The sequence below is a fragment of the Rhinichthys klamathensis genome, unplaced genomic scaffold (assembly GCF_029890125.1).
Source record: "Rhinichthys klamathensis goyatoka isolate OS25496 unplaced genomic scaffold, OSU_Roscu_1.1 h1tg000048l_1, whole genome shotgun sequence".
NCBI classification, from domain to species: Eukaryota; Metazoa; Chordata; class Actinopteri; order Cypriniformes; family Leuciscidae; genus Rhinichthys; species Rhinichthys klamathensis.
This window is the reverse complement of record NW_026606594.1, coordinates 1,952,935-1,969,839: the sequence shown is the minus strand read 5'-3', so window position 1 is coordinate 1,969,839 and position 16,905 is coordinate 1,952,935. Positions and strand designations below refer to the sequence as shown.

At 43.4% G+C, this 16,905-nt stretch overlaps 1 protein-coding gene across 1 annotated transcript in view; it reads left to right on the top strand.

Annotated features, from left to right (window-relative positions):
* LOC130082681 (thyrotropin-releasing hormone-degrading ectoenzyme-like) overlaps window positions 1-16,905 on the top strand; it is a 134,008-nt gene that overhangs the window by 78,903 nt on the left and 38,200 nt on the right. The window contains exon 8 of the mRNA XM_056247514.1: window positions 15,820-15,885. Coding sequence (XP_056103489.1) covers window positions 15,820-15,885 — 66 coding nt within the window. The remainder of the gene's footprint in view (window positions 1-15,819; window positions 15,886-16,905) is intronic.

The window sequence follows — 16,905 nt, the reverse complement described above, 5'->3', positions numbered from 1 at the left end:
CTTTCGTGGCACAATGACAGGTGCAGGCAATGTAGAAAATGAAACTGATGAATCACAGGAGAATGCATCTGCTGTTGCAGAATCTATTGAGGCTTAAGAGAGTCTGGACAGTGAGATGGCGAGGGATGAAGCACTTTTTAAAATTCCCTCTACTAAAAGGAAAAGAGTAAAGAAATCCCAAAGCATAAGAGCACTGGTGAGCTGATTCAGCTAATAAAAATGATGATAGGCCTACTGATTGCAGCACAGTTGAGGAGTCTGATGTTGAGGCAACAGTTAGCAAATATAGACCAAGGTGTGTACACATTTGGAAAAATAAGATCATTCCTTCAGAAAACAAAGAATATGAAAAACGTGCAGGTTGAGGAATATTTCCCTGATCGTAAATTATTCATAGATTCAGTTACAACGACGATGAGGGGTGACAGTGAGGAGCATTTCACTGTTCAAGAAATGTTCAGGTTGAAGTGTCTAAATCGAAACTAAAACAAAAACTGAGGATGGTTTTGAAACGGCATAAGTCATTTTGCTTCAGACAAAAGAGCTTGGATGTTATGATGGTTCCAGAAACGCACAGTGATAGTCTAAATGAAACCGATTGGAAAAAGGAGTGGGATGGGGAAGTAGTGCTTTCTCATATGAGTTCAGCCAGAGGAGGGGTGGCTGTACTTTTTGCAAAACATTTCCTGCCTATTTCATATGAATTGAAACATGTAATACCAGGTAGACTCATACTGTTAAAAGCAAAATTTGAAAGATTCAAAAAAATTTTTTGTTGAATATATACACTCCAACGAGTGGGACTGAAAGAGTTTATTTTTTTAACAATGTTAATAGTATTTTGCAGGATTGTAATGCTGATGATTATTTGTTTTTTGTGGAGAGATTTTAATTGCACAGAAAATTATGTATTGGATCGAAATCACGTAGAACCACATGCTGCTTCAATTCGTGTGATATGCAAGCTGGTTGAGACCCACGGTTTATGTGACATATGGCGGGGGGTTGATAATGATGTCAGACAATATACATGGGCACATGCAAGGGGAAATGTTAGGTTGATAGGTTTTATTAATTGATAGGTTTTATTGTTATAAGCATCATCTTAATATTGTAAAAAAAAAAATGTGTAATTGCTCCAGTAGGTTTTTCAGATCACTGTCTAGTTACATGTCAAGTATTTATAGCAAATATAATGGCCACAAGTGCATATTGGCATTTCAACACGTCTTTGCTAAATTATAAGAATTTTAGAGATGTTTTTTTGGGACAATTTTAAGATGAGAAAAGACGAGTTTGAAGATCTGTGTCAGTGGTGGGATGTTGGGAAGGTTAAAATAATGATGCTTTGTCAACAATACAATGTTACCAGGGACATAACACGATCTATGAAAAAGTTAGAAACTGAAATAGTTGAATTGCAGGTTCCCTTTCGAAGGGGAACGCCTATGGCGTGACAGGTGTCTGAAATCACTATCAAATCACGTCAATCACATTGACCGGCGACAGCCCGTGAATCATTAGCGTGAATGATTAACGTGCGACCTGGAAGTATATAAGGGCGCCTTGCAAACATGACAAATCATCTCATCGTCTTCAGGGACTGTTTTGTCTGTAACTGCTTTGAAAATCAGGTAATTATGAAATGCTTTCAGAAGTGTGCAGACCCGTGCTCAAGATATCTGAAGCCGGGTGACACACGCGAACTGTGCATTTTTCTGTCTGGGAAGGGAGACGCGCACAGGCAGTTCTCGAGGGAACTGCCTGTACAAATTGTGATCGCGCCGGTCCCTCTTCTCAAGAGAAGAGGGTTCAGCGTCTGGATGTCACAGATGAAGCTCGCCGATCGCCTTGAGAGGGGTGTAATCCTCTCAGACGATGCGGCGGCTGACGAGAAGCTGCAATTGGATGAAGTTAAAAAAAAAAAAAGGAAAACTTAGTCCGGCAGCAAGCGCTCTCCCGGACAAACAGGAGATGGCTGATGAGGGTGGTAATAATAAGATATTTTCCTGTATCTTCTCAGCTACCCTGCCCCGTGTATGCTGAGCTGGTGGTATTATAGAACGCGCCGCGGACAGGCTGCAGCTGCCGTGGCTGCTCGTTGGGGGAGAAATCGCTCGCGATGAAAGCGGTTTTTCCCCGGTCATAGAACCACCAGCTCAGGTGAGCCTTTCATTTCTTCCCGATCTCATACTGAGATCGAGAGGACATGGAAGAACCCATACTCTGCCTGTATCCACCAACATCAGCAGGCTAGTCTCGCTGATGTTGAGAGGATAGGAGAGCGTGGGTATGCGTCGATGGGAAAACAATCGACACTGAGAGCTCAAACCCTGCCAGTTGAATGGCAGAGCATACACGTCAGCGGGTCAGGCCGGTGCTAGCCTGCACATCATGGCGGTGTTGCAGGTACACCAGGCCAATCTGCTGGGGGATCTCGACCAGGGGGTGGGGCCCCTGAGGCGGTTACTGAGCTGCGCCGCAAATGAAAAAATGTGTGTATATATATATATATATATAGCTCTCCGGGATGGCGACGATACTGGCCACGGAGAGACATTTGTGGTTGAACCTGGCCGACATCGGGAAGAAAGAGAAAGGCTTTCTCCTCGATTCGCTGGTTTCGCCCTCTGAGCTTTTCGGCACCTCCGTGTTGGCGGTGGTTGGAAAGTTCAGAGAGTCGAAGGCGCGCTCAGCTGTATCCAGGACATACATACCGCTGAGATCCGTGTCCACGCCCAGACAGATGGGAGGGCCTGGCCTATCATGGTCCGAGGACCTTAGATAAGGCCAGAGAGCCAGTGTCACCTCTCGTGCGCCTCCTCCGTGGAGTAGTAGGTCACAGAGGAGGCGCGACTCCCGCAAGAAGAGGGATCTGAGGGAGGTGATCCGGCACAAACGCACGTTGCGTTGGTCATGGATCATCTTCCCTGAGGGCGTGATTATATCTTAGCCCTTTCCTCTCTTCCCCGACTCCCCAGGCGCTTCTTACATCAGGCCTGAGGCTGGGCTCATGGTTAGAACAATGTTCTGATGGCCCGCCTCGGCTTGGTTAGTGAGAGTGCCTCTTTCAGGTATGTAAAGGTGGTAGACCCCATGTTCATGAAGAACTGTCTGGTGAGTCTTCACTTCGCACGCCGCAGGTGAGCTGCTGGTCTTTCAAAGAGTATTTTTTGTGATTAAAAAATAATATGTTTCTCTTTACAGACCTCGTTCCCTGTATAGAGTTATGGGGCCATGTCAAGGTAATAAGGTAAGAGAACTTTTTTGGATTATCAGGGCCCTGAAGTTCCCCGTTAGGTGGCCAGAACGATAACTATGTTAGCCTTCGGGCTATTAGCCACCTCAGGGTTGAGTAGTTGGTCTCTCTCTGATAGAATGTTTTACTTAGAGTGTTGACTGACGCTAGAGCTTCAGATAGATCTTATGTCCGGCCCATGGGACCGTTTTGACTTTTCTGAGTATTTCGCCCCTTGAGCTCTGTTGAGTTTTCATTAGGTTGAGCGTTCTGCAGCCCTTTGTATGGAATAATACAGACTATATTCTTTAGTAGGCTGTGGCTCCTCTGAGCCCTCAGATAGATCTATGCTTACAGGTTGGCCCTCACCAGGGCCGCCTCTGTAGCTGGCCTAGGCTGTGCCAGGGATATTAGAGGCATTCTGCTAAAATTTGCATTTCTTCCTCTGACCCTTCACTTTGTGAATGTAGGTTTTTGGCATCCCTGTATAATCAGCCTCCTCCCATGGGAGACGTTAGGCCAAGGCCCGCCCCCTTCTCTGCATTCTGGGGTGACTAGAGTTATGCAGCGTGGTGCAGAGGATGGTTTATAAGGACATGGTAGGCCTCAGTTAGGCCTCCGTGGTATATAAGTCCTTTTGAGCAGGGTTAGGCCGTCTTTCGCTTCACAAAGAAGACTGAGTCTCCTGCCCGACCCTGCCGTGCAGAACTGGCCTACGGATTTAGGCCGCCAGTGTGGGCTTCACTAATACCTTGCTGAGCTACTGCTCAGGCTGTGGGTTGTAGGTGGTTGGCTTTCATTCAAGCCCCACTCCCCTAGGTTGGGCACAGATGTTTTTCTGTTACCCCTAGAGCCGCTGGCAGGCCCGCACCCTGGTAAACTCAGGGTGAGGTGTGAGTATTCCCCTGTGATCCAGGGTAGGTCTGAGCACTTCACTCCCAGTTCTGTTTTTATCCTACCTCGCACTACTATGGCTCGGGTCGAGTATGAAGTAAGCCTTCACTTCTTCTTTGGTCGAAGTTCGCTCCCCTGAAGCCAGAGCATTGCCCTGTGCTGACGCCCATGCATAGATGGTAGGCCCCTGACTAACTGGGGCCTCCACTGAGGCAGAGTGACGTATGTTGTACTCCCCTTGTTCTAAGGGTATTAGCTCTCTATGCTGAGTACACTGCCATGGGCAATGTGATTAGGCACCAGGATGCTGTAGGCGCTGTGTAAACAGCTTATCTGCCACGAAGGCTGCGCCATCAGGTAGTAGGCCTCAGCAGGCCTCCTTGTATGGGCAGCCCCCAATAGGGCGCTGTAGGCCACTTCTCGAGAGAAATGGTTGGCTTTGGTGGTTCGGGCAGTTGACTCACCGGTGGGTAGTAGGCCTTAAACAGGCTTCCTCTGAGGTGAGTCCCAACATTGTGGGACATACTTTATAGCTGCTACAGGTAGCTAGCCGTACTAGGCCTCCTGTGGGTGGGCCCAATAGTTCCATTGGTGTGGTATGGTTCCCAACAGTGTTCCTTTGTAGCAGAATTGACTTGCTGTCAGCTAGTAGGCCCAACCAGGCCTCCCTGATAGGCGAGTCCCCAGCTGGCTGGCCTTAGCAGGCCACCTTGGAACTGTCACCCGGACTCAGCTACCAGTTGCTATCAGGTGGTAGGCCCCTCAGGCCTCCCTGAAGGTGAATTCCCACTTAAGATGGTTATCAGGTAGTAGGCCTCACCAGGCCTCCCTGAAGAGACAAGCCCAAGGACGGGCAACTGGACAGCTAGCCTGGCTTACTATCGGGTAGCAGAAAAAAGCTCCCAGATATTATGGCTGTCAGGTAGTAGGCCTCACTAGGCCTCCCTGAAAACGGGTCCCCATATGCTGTGATTATCAGGTAGCAGGCCTCACCAGGCCTCCCTGAGGGTGAGTTCCCCACGTACTATCGCTATCAGGTAGTAGGCCTCTCTAGGCCTCCCTGTAGGTGACCACATACTGTTGCTATCAGGTAGTAGGCCTTACCAGGCCTCCCTGAAGGTGAGTTCCCACAGACTGTAGCAATCAGGTAGTAGGCCTCACCAGGCCTCCCTGAAGGTGAGCTCCCCACATACTGTGGTTGTAAGGTAGCAGGCCTCACCAGGCCTCCCTGAAGGTGAGCTCCCCACATACTGTGGTTGTAAGGTAGCAGGCCTCACCGGGCCTCCCTGAAGGTGAGCTCCCCACATACTGTGGTTGTAGGGTAGCAGGCCTCACCGGGCCTCCCTGAAGGTGAGTTCCCACATACTGTGGTTATCAGGTAGTAGGCCTCTCTAGGCCTCCCTGTGGGTGACCACATACTGTTGCTATCAGGTAGTAGGCCTTACCAGGCCTCCCTGAAGGTGAGTTCCCATAGACTGTAGCAATCAGGTAGTAGGCCTCACCAGGCCTCCCTGAAGGTGAGCTCCCCACATACTGTGGTTGTAAGGTAGCAGGCCTCACCAGGCCTCCCTGAAGGTGAGCTCCCCACATACTGTGGTTGTAAGGTAGCAGGCCTCACCAGGCCTCCCTGAAGGTGAGCTCCCCACATACTGTGGTTATCAGGTAGTAGGCCACTCTGGGCCTCCCTGAAGGTGGAGCACCCCACATACTGGGGTTATCAGGTAGTAGGCCTCTCCGGGCCTCCCTGTAATGTTTCTCTAATGGTGCTGGGTTTATGAAGCTAGTGGCCTCTTGCTATCAGTTTCAGCTAGCCTTAATAGGCAGCTGCTGAGGGCGAGCTTGCGCCCTGGCTTGCTAAATTGTTTATTCTCTGCTATTTGTTCCCTCCTGGAACCTTTCCTGCCTACAGCCTGGTTTGCCTACCAGGCAGACCTTGTGCTCCCCTCACTGAGGGTCTCTATGAGCATGCGGCTTCCTGAGTCTGGTCAGACGGTCGTAGGCCTCTCGTGAGGCCTCCCGGTTAGATCAGCCATTAGGCCTTCACAGGCCTCCTCAGTGTTTGCAAACACTGGGTTGATCCATGGATCGAGTAGAGAAACTCCCCTCGCTAGCAAGGGTCATAAAGCACTATGCTGAGTCATACTCTCCGGGATATCCCGTCTCTGAGATCCGGGCCGAGTGGTTCACTGCCAGCGTCGCAGTCCCTCGGGTTGGATGCCTTACTTAAGGCTTTTTTCCAGAGGCTCTGTCTTCGGACAGACAGGAAGTGGCCAGACTAAGTGTCTATGTATCTGACGCCAGGTCAGGCCGTCCTGGTGGCATATCGGGGTGAGTACGTTCCCCTGAATAGTGACTGGCGGGGGTTCCTTCGGATTCCCTAGCCACATTCCCTAGAAGGGGCCCCTTCTAATTGAAGTTGTGGTCCTAGGCCTTTCAGCAGGCCCAGGTAGGCTTTCATTTAACTATGTTTATGGAGGTTTTCCTGTTAGGCTTATAGCTTGGGCTATGACCGTAGGGAATGCTGTCACTGACAGCCCAGTGTGACCTGAGGGCAGGGGCGGATCTAGGAAAATATTTATGGGGTGGCAAGAGGGGGGCAGGAATTTTTGAGGGGTGGCAACATGGCAGACGTATATATACTGAATTTAATCACAGTTAACACAGTTTGATGAGAAATCGTATGTGTAACACACTACAAAAGGGCATTATTTGTATCTGTTTTGTGTGTGTGTGTGTGTGGGGGGGGGGGGTTGAACTATACTAAAAGTTGAACTATACACAGTTGAACTATACTCCACAGTGATGAATCCTAAAACAAGCTATAAGCTGCATACCGGTTTTTCCCATGGAAATCTGTGGTGAGTGCAGAGTGCACCTCTGTCCCTCTAGGGGGGTTCGGGGGCATGCTCCCCCGTAAGAAAATTTTGTGCTTTTTAATGTTAAATTCATCAATCTGGTGCACTTTGAGAGTTCAAAATAAAGAGCTCCAACCCATATTCAGTGTGCAAATTGAACAAAAAAAAAAACTCAAAACTCTTTTTAGTTGTGATATAGTGTCTGTCTACATTACACTACTATATAATAATAGTTATAATATTAAATAAAATACCCTGTGAACATTCACACGTTTGCTTTATCATAGGCTACAATTTATCTCCATAAATATTAAATAATATTTTCTTAATTCTGCGCATGTATTTTTACTTACTTACATCAATTGCTCGATCAATATTATTATCACATATTTTACATTTATATTTTTAACTGTACACAAACAACTTAATATAGCTAAGTTTGTGTATATTTTACACGTAGTAAAATACTGTAGGCTACTGCTTATAAACACCAGACAGATAATGATATATGAAACAGATGTTCTTTACTCATCTCACTTGCACAAAATAAATGCAGTAATATAAAGCATAGAAACGCACAGGTGAAATACACTGAAAATGATATATGCATTTAAAAATTTGGTCGGGTTGAAAACTTATCTCTCTGGTAATGGAACTCGGTCGCTGTTGTCTCTTGCTCTCGCTGTCTCCCGCTCTCGCGGTCAGATCACCGGAAGTATTTGCCCACACAATAAAGTACGAACGTCAACGGTCGTCATATTATGCACGGAGCGAATTCAATGCAGTCGGACATTGGAGATTCGCGTTCGTAAATTGTCAAATTGGCCATAACTTTTAATTCGTTCCCGCCAACTGGGGTGGCAGCAGGGGTGGCAAGGCTTTCTTTTAGGGTGGCATTTGCCACCCTATGCCACCCCGGTAGATCCGCCCCTGCCTGAGGGTGAGTGGTTCTAGCATTTCATTTGAATTTGCTGGTTCGGACAGTTGTCACTGCCTGAGGGCATGCACTCCCCTCAGCATGGCGGCGTGGGTATATCGTTCCCCATAACGTCGATGACGTATTGTTGAGTTCCCTTCGAAAAGGAACGTCTCAGGTTACAAATGTAACCTTTGTTCCCTGAGAACAGGGAACGAGACAATACGTCTCCCTGCCATGCCTCGGGGCTTGCCTGCCGTACAGTCCCTTCAGACGATAAGGTGATTTGTCATGTTTGCAAGGCGCCCTTATATACTTCCAGGTCGCACGTTAATCATTCACGCTAATGATTCACGGGCTGTCGCCGGTCAATGTGATTGACGTGATTTGATAGTGATTTCAGACACCTGTCACGCCTGAGGCGTTCCCCATAACGTCGATGACGTATTGTCTCGTTCCCTGTTCTCAGGGAACAAAGGTTACATTTGTAACCTGAGACGATTTGCCTGATGCTACCAAAGATCAAAGATATTTGGAGACTCTTAAATCCCAAAAATCTTTTCTTATAGATCTATTAGGAGTTAGGGCACAAGGAGAATTGGTTCGATTTAGCTTTTTAAACGTTCAACAAATGGATGCCCCATCTAAGTTCTTTTTCAGTCTTGAGAGAAAGAATGGTCAGAGTCGTTGCATTCACTGTTTGTGCTCTGAAGATGGGCGTGAGCTAACAGAACCCTCTGAAATAAGAAAGAGAGCCGTACGGTTCTATACTGGGCTGTACAGCAGTGAGTATGTTGAGGATGATGATTTGTCTGCTCACTTCTACGAAGGACTACCCAGTGTTTAAGAGAGCTCAAAAGCGGAGCTGAAGCGGCCGCTGTGTGAGCAGGAGCTGTTCATTGCTCTGAAAGAGATGGAGGGGGGTAAAGCCCCTGGCATGGATGGAATCCCTGTGGAGTTTTACAGAGAGTTTTGGGCAGTTTTAGGTAATGACCTGTTGGCTGTTCTCAATGAGAGCTTAACTGAGGGGTTGTTGCCTCTAAGCTGCAGAAGAGCGGTGATTACCTTGCTACCTAAAAAAGGTAATCTACAAGATATAAAGAACTGGAGACCAGTGAGCCTCCTATGCTCTGACCTCAAAATATTCTGGCTAATAGGCTGAAAAAGGTGATGTCATCCATATTGACCAGACTTATTGTGTTCCCAGAAGATCTATTTTAGAGAATGTTTGCCTTATACGGGATATTTTAAATATTTGCAATCTTTCTAGTGTTGATTTGGGTCTCGTTTCTATAGATCAAGAAAAGGCATTTGACAGAGTCGAGCACAGATATCTTTGGAAAACTTTAAATGCTTTTGATCTTGGATCAGAGTTTATTAATATGATCAAAGTTATGTACCAGGACGTTGAAAGTGTTTTGAAAATCAATGGTGGTTTGAGTGCCCCTTTTAATGTTTTTAGGGGCATTAGACAGGGTTGTGCAATATCAGGAATGTTAGATTCTTTGGCTATTGAGCCTTTGTTGAATAAATTACGATCAAAAATTGAAGGTTTTTCTTTGCACCATGGTGATATATTTAATGTTTCAGCTTATGCTGATGATGTCATGGTTAATGGGCAGTGAGATATTAACCAAATGGAGGGTATTATAAAAGACTTTGGAGTTATCTCAACTGCTAAAGTAAACTGGTAAAAGAGCGGGGCACTGGCTTTAGGAAAATGGGAGCAAGGCCTACCAGTTTTGATAGAATAACCTGAAAAAAGGGAGGTCTCAAATATTTGGGAGTTTATCTTAGAGATACAATTACGCAACAAAAAAATTGGGATGGGGTAGTAGAGAAGATGGTAGGTAGACTGGCTAAATGGAAGTGGATTCCTTCACAATTATCTTTTAGGGGAAGATTGTTGATAGTGAACAATTTGGTAGCTTCAATACTCTGGCATAAACTGTTCTATGTGGATCCACCCATAGGGTTATTATCTCAGCTGCAAATAATTTTCGTGGACTTTTTTGGGATCGATTGCACTGGATTCCACAAAGTGTATTGTTTCTACCTAAGGATGAAGGTGGACGGGGTTTGGTCCATTTGCCAAGCAGAATGGCAACATTTTGTTTACAATTCATTCAGATATTTTTAATAGGCCCTGATGATCGGGTGTGGAGGAACTTGACAAAGGTCATTCTACAAAGGGTGGAGGGACTTGGACTTGGGACTTGGACTTGTTGTTTATCTCCTTTTTATGGATTACAGGAAGTTGAACCTGAATGACATATCTTCTTTTTATTGTGGACTTTTTAAAATGTGGGGACTCTTCACTCTCAAGAGAATTCAGACTCTTTATTTTGGCTTTTGGATTAGCATCTAGTCAAAGGGGCTCGTCTAGATGTAACAGATGAGGTACCAGGCCCCACTCAGAAGTTGTGTGCCTCTGGAACTGTAAAGCTGAGGCAAATTGTCAGTGTGGCTGGCCCTGATTTAAAGGGATACTCAAATTCTTTTGGAAATAGGCTCATTTTACAACTCCCCCAGATTTAAACTGTTGAGTTTTACCGTTTTTGAATCCATTCAGCCGATCTCCGGTTCTGGCGGTACCACTTTTAGCATAGCTTAGCATACATCATTGAAGTGGACAAGACCATTAGCATTTCTCAAAAAAAAAAAATGACCAAAGAGTTTTGATATTTTTCCTATTTTAAACTTGACTCTTCTGTAGTTACATCGTGCACTAAGACCGACGGAAAATGTAAAGTTGCGATTTTCTAGGCTGATATGGCTACGAACTATACTCTCATTCCTGCGTAATAATCAAGAACCTTTACTGCCGTACCATGAGAGCAGCAGGCGTAATGATATGACGCAGCGCCTGAAAATAGTTCCGTTGTGTTGACGGAAGGTAGCCTATTTTCAGGCGCTGCCTCATATCATTATGCCTGCTGCACTCATGGTACGGCAGTAAAGTTTCTTGATTATTACGCAGGAATGAGAGTATAGTTCCTAGCCATATCAGCCTAGAAAATCGCAACTTTACATTTTTCGTCGGTCTTAGTGCACGATGTAACTACAGAGTTGTAAAATGAGCCTATTTCCAAAAAAAGTGGAGTATCCCTTTAAGCGATGTTGCAGCAGTAGCTCTGATGCTGGGGCAAAGGTCAATTCGCCACACAGGAACAATAGTAGAAAAGTGGAGGAAGAAGCTCACGGATGAGGAAATCACACTACTTAAGGATTTTGGAAAGGGTTTGGAGGTTCCTGATAAAAATGATCCTGTTCCGAAAATTTGAATTACTCCTGACTTGAAGGATATGTCAGGTCCTTTGCTAGACCTTCACGAGCTGCAAGACTTGGACTTGGATATAGTAGAGGGGAAAGTTCTATATCAGTGTTGTGTGAAAGTTTTTAATAGAGTTGCTTTAAATGGGAGAGTTGATACAGTCTGGAAGGAGAAGCTTGGGATGGGTGAGAAAACGAAACCATTTTGGAGAGTGTTTTATAAACCACCATTGATTAAGAAATCTGGAGATTTACAATGGAGAATTTTACACGGTTCTGTGGCAGTTAATGCATTCATTTCTGTTATTAATACAAGTGTTAATGATAAGTGTGTGTTTTGTGGTTTAAGGGAAAACGTTTTTCATTGTTTTTTAGAATGTGTAAGACTTAAATCACTTATTGTTTTATTGAGTCAAGTGTTTTCAAAATTTGAAGAAAAGTTCACGCATAATGCTTTTATTTTTGGGGCAGGGTATAGCCAAAAGCAAAGAGTAAAATGGCAGATGATCAACTTTGTAATTGATCAAGCAAAACTTGGAATCTATATAAGCAGGAAAAATAGAATAGAGAATAGACTTGGCCAAGAGATTATGTGTCTATTTAAATTTGTTGTTGACTAAGTATTATAAATAAATGAATGATATGACATCTTTTGAAATGCAGTGGTGCTACAAAAATATTTTCTGTGCTGTGATGAAAGGGGATTTATATTTTTCTCTTTTTTTTAATTTGAGGTGTATAGTGTGGGATTTTTTTGGAATTGATTGTGTGGAATAAAATTGTTTTGGCTTTTTTTAAAATAAAAAAATCTCTCTCTCTCTCTCTCTCTCTCTCTCTCTCTGACTGTGAGGATGAGGGCGTCTTTATTGGTAAATGGTGGATGGGCTGGTGAGGCGGGCGTATGAATGTCTCTTATAAAAGAAAAGTGGGAGTCATAAATGAAGTCTGAATGGTTCTCAGGCTCATACAGCTGCTGGAGTGATGAAGCGTTCCCGTCTCATTTACACACACTGCCCATCGCTTTTAAAGCCACTTTCAGATGGATCATATTATGGGATGTAGGAAATATTCATTCCGGCTGGAAATGTGAAATGCTTGACCTGTGAATAGCAGAGGACAAGTGCGCTACTACCCTGGAGAAATAAACTTCAGCATGTTACAGTCCATCTTCATCCTCTGGATGTGATGTGGAACAGCGGGAAGCTTCTTCCCTGGATTCAGTGCTTCATAGTCCTGTTTTTCGCTCTCAACGGGATCCTGACTTGGAGAATGACAGTCCATCAGATCCCTGCGGATATTGTGGGTTAATAATTCTTTCTGAATACAGATGAAATAGCCAGATACTCCTCGATTCAATTTCCCAACATTCCTGAAGACAGAGAAGATCCATTTTTCCCATCTTCCTCTTCTTCTCCCAGCAGCCCCTTCTGGCTTGGCTGTTCCGCCTCATTATTGCTGTTTTCTGTCTCTCTCTCTTATGGGAACTTTCAGTATCTCTGTCTGTCTCTGTGTGATTGATGGGAAGAACAGGTAAACACAACACCTCAGACAACAATCTACCTCCATTGCCTCAAAATGACTTTCATATGCAGGAAAATTGTAGACATATTTCTTCTTGTATTACTTTTGAGGGAACTCATTTAGAAGGATGAATAATGAATTATTTATGATCTGCTTTGACTGTTGTGGTGAAGGCTCTCACAGAAAACTTGTGTTTTAGCTCCGGGGGATTTACATATCGAAAGCGATCAATCTTTTGTCTCCCTTGGTAAGTAATTTGGCTTTGCAGAATGAGGAACCATAACTGAATGTGGTTATAATATCTGATGAAGGGACGTTCAGGATATTATTCTGTCCTGAAGAGTGTCAGAAGAGTAACTAGCCTTTGCTAATTACATTAAGTTAATTACACACACAACCATCCCACTGGAATCTGTTGAGTTATGAAGTGTATCTTTAGATCTGATCTGTCTAACTAGACGGACTTTTCGGCATCACAAGTACAACATATAAGTATAGTACAGGCTTTTCTGAAAGGTAGAGCAACATTATGCCCGCTACTAAAATAGGGTAGTTTGGCTAAAGACAGCCCCAGAGTTCTTTGTAACATTGAATAAAATTCACAAGATGTAGGATAGAGTAATTATAAATATATTTATCAAATATTGTCTCCAAATTAAAAATTCCCATTATTTGTCTGTTATATGTATTGTTTATTCTCATTACAGTGTCACATTAGCTTAGCTTATAGCAACACCAGTCTCTGTAATTGATAGACGGTTAGTGCTAGTAAACTATCATGCATGAGGAACGCTGTATGTGTGTGTTTTTCTCTCTTTCCCGTCTATAAGAGTGTTTTGGTCATTAAACAGTGGTGGGTAGCAACACGGTCATTAAAATACACACTTATAGGCCAAGCAGACTGGAAAATGTCATCACAAACATAAAATGGCTCTGGGTGGTCCCTCGCTGCTATGCAAATGTATGCAAATGAGCAGAATGGGTATTTCATACTGCGAAAATCTCATTCAGCAGCCAATTTATACCTGCCGAATGCAGGGACAACGGTCAAATATGCAATTCAGCATCTTTATACAATCACAAAAAGATAAATTTAAGGCACAAAAAATTCGCACATTATAAAACCATATATAGATTATGTACATATTTCATTATAATTGTATTAATTTTGAATGCCAAAAATGTTATATTTAAAATAAAAATATAATTTTCTCTAGGTGCATTATTTTGTTTCAAGTTATGAAACAAAAGTTTATTCAACAAGTGGTGCAGTTTCCCATGCATTTTATTGTTTTAAATCAATGAATTCAAACTGGCTTCTGTATAATTTATTAGATTTATTTAGAGTATAAACACACACATCCAAATAATGACGACACTCTGACAGCACTCTCAGAGGAGAGATGGGGCCACATGGTCACTTCTCTTCAGGTCAATGATGGAGGAGAGAGAGAGAGAGAGAGAGAGAGAGAGAGAGAGAGAGAGAGAGAGAGAGAGAGAGGAAGGAAGGAATTGCACTGGTTTAATACAGATTCATCAGGATGGTAACATGAATCTGGATCTGCTCCAGACTCAAATCCCAGCCTCTCTGAGAGCTCAGCAGAGCATGTAGAGCGATGGAGGCCAGCTGGACTGGGTCACGCTTTCAGGATCCCAATGCAATTTGCTCAAACCTCTCGGCATGACGCCTATCCACATTTCAACAAGTGCCCCCTTTGATTTGATTCATGAAACAAAGTCTAAAATAATTACCTTATTAAAGGACAAGTTCACCCTAAAATAAAATCTGCCTATGCTCATGTCATTTCCAAATCCATATTTATAGTCTTTGATTATCCACATTAAATCTTCACTAAGATCTCATTGAATCTTTCAAACCTGGTGCATCACAATACACTCAAAAGCCAATAGTATTGAGTGTGTTTAATGGTATTGAGTGCTGGCATTTAACTGTGTAAATCTGACTTGTTTTGGTCTTTTCATCACACAAAGCTCTCTTATGACTTCAGAACACAAGACTGTATTCCACAGAAGTTTGGAAAATGAGAGAATTATCCCTTTAAAGCAGTATAAAGGAAGTTCGAAATCAGCCCATTGTATGTCACATACCCCAGAATTAACAGAGAACATGCTATTTTATGTCAGCATGTGCTCTTGACTCCAGCAACAGGAAGAGGATTACAGTTGACGGGTTTATCGCTCACGGTCACTTGAGAGTTATCGATGAATCTCGCACAGCAGGGAAAAGGCTTCCCACCAGATGTTCTTATCAGATGAATGTAAATGTGCTCTCTAGGATCAGAGTCCTTCTTCATGTCGCCCACCACCTGTATGACTGAGACTGCAGGGCAGAACAGACACACTGATAATGTAGCGTTTGGCACAAGCCCTGCCTCTGTTTAACAGATTGAAGTCTTTTAGCAGTGAAATGAACACCCACCAGTGTCTTAGCTTCAGTAATATACAACATTACAGACATTACATCCACTTTGCACATTTGTCTGTGATTGATGTTGAAGTACTTGTATTTACTTTGCTGACTTATGGTGAGGTGTTTATTCACAAAGCTCACTTTTTACTTCTTTATAAATGTTCACTTAAAAAGTACCATGTTTACTAAATTTAGGTAATAGCAAGTTGTACATGGGTATCATGTAAATACATTTTCGGTTTGTTGTGTGAATATGGATATCAGATATCGTCATAGTACTTCTTTGTAAGAGTATTTAAGTTTTTAGTCACTGAATGAATTAATGATTTTCCCCCATTATTTTTTCATAACCCAGGGTGTTTATTTTAATATGGATAACTTTAGCATTGTGTTGAAAGAAACTCCTGTAAAATTGTGTTGCTGATTTGTATGTTACTCATTCTGTGACACGCTGATGCAGCATCGACTTGAACAACATAATCAGCCTCTAATTGGCCTCCTTATGGTCCTCCCTTGAACTGACACCCAATCACACCCAAACATCTGCTGCTAATTTGCATATGTTCAGCTTGAATTGAGCGGATTAGTAATGTTATTGTTTTGGCTTATTTCGTTTCCCAAGTTCACAATTCCTGTCCAAGTCCAATTTATTTCTCTTCCAATATTGATCTCCGTCTCTGTCTGTTTGCAGGATTACTTGATGACGCACATGTATGGGAACGCGGCGCGAGATGACTTGTGGAACAAATTCTCAGAGGTAAGATCTTAAGCATCTTCTGGGTGTGAGACCTCCATCCACGAGTGGGAATCATCGATGGGGTCAATGAGCGGCGAGCTGACGAGTGAAATTATATGTGTTCAACCTACTTAAATTCACCCAGAGCGTCTCCTGCAGGCAGGTGTTCAGAGATTCATGCGCTGCATAGACATGTAGGTCAGAGGCCATTATATAACTGCATATCATCAGTGGCTCACAATTCATGCCAATACACCACCTACTCACATCAACACATAAGGGTTTTATAGAAATGCCACATTGGAAGGAGTTTGATGCACAGGCTGGGTTGCGTTTGATATTCTTGCTTTTAAACTTGAGGTTTCACTTAATATGAAAAGTTTTCCACAGGGGAGGGTCACATATTGATCCAGAAATCTGATCACTGTAACCTGCTAAATGCAAATGTTCACAGATACTGATTTTGAAGTCTTGCCGCTGCTGATTCTGGTGGTTTTAATTAACTTATAAATTACTCGAATCTTATCAGACCAGCTTAGTGAAGTGTCACATAATTGCTGACAAGCCTGATGAGTCTCTCAGATTAAACATGAGCATCTGCCCTTCAGCTCAGGTGTAGCCAAGAATAACCCAAGGAAAATCTAGAAAGTATCCACCGTTGAAAGAAAATTCACCTTTTAGGTGTGTCACTCAGGTCTCAAAAATACAGTATTTATTGGGTTTAGCATGACTGCCCCCCTCCTGACAAAAACACTGACAGGTATGTTTCCTGGGATTCGCTGCTTCAATTTCTCCATATTTTCTAGTACCACAGAAGGTTTAGCAACCATATTTTAATGGCAAACTTCATTTCCCATAATCCCTTCAGTTTGGTTAACAGGACAACTAAAGTTGCAATGCTAATGCTAATGCAAAGCTTCAACAATAAATCACAATAAAACCTGAATACATTTAATCACACACATGCAAAACAAGTGCTAGTATTACAATTTTGTTTCTTATATGCCATTTCTATACGCCTCATTTACCTTCATGGACGGA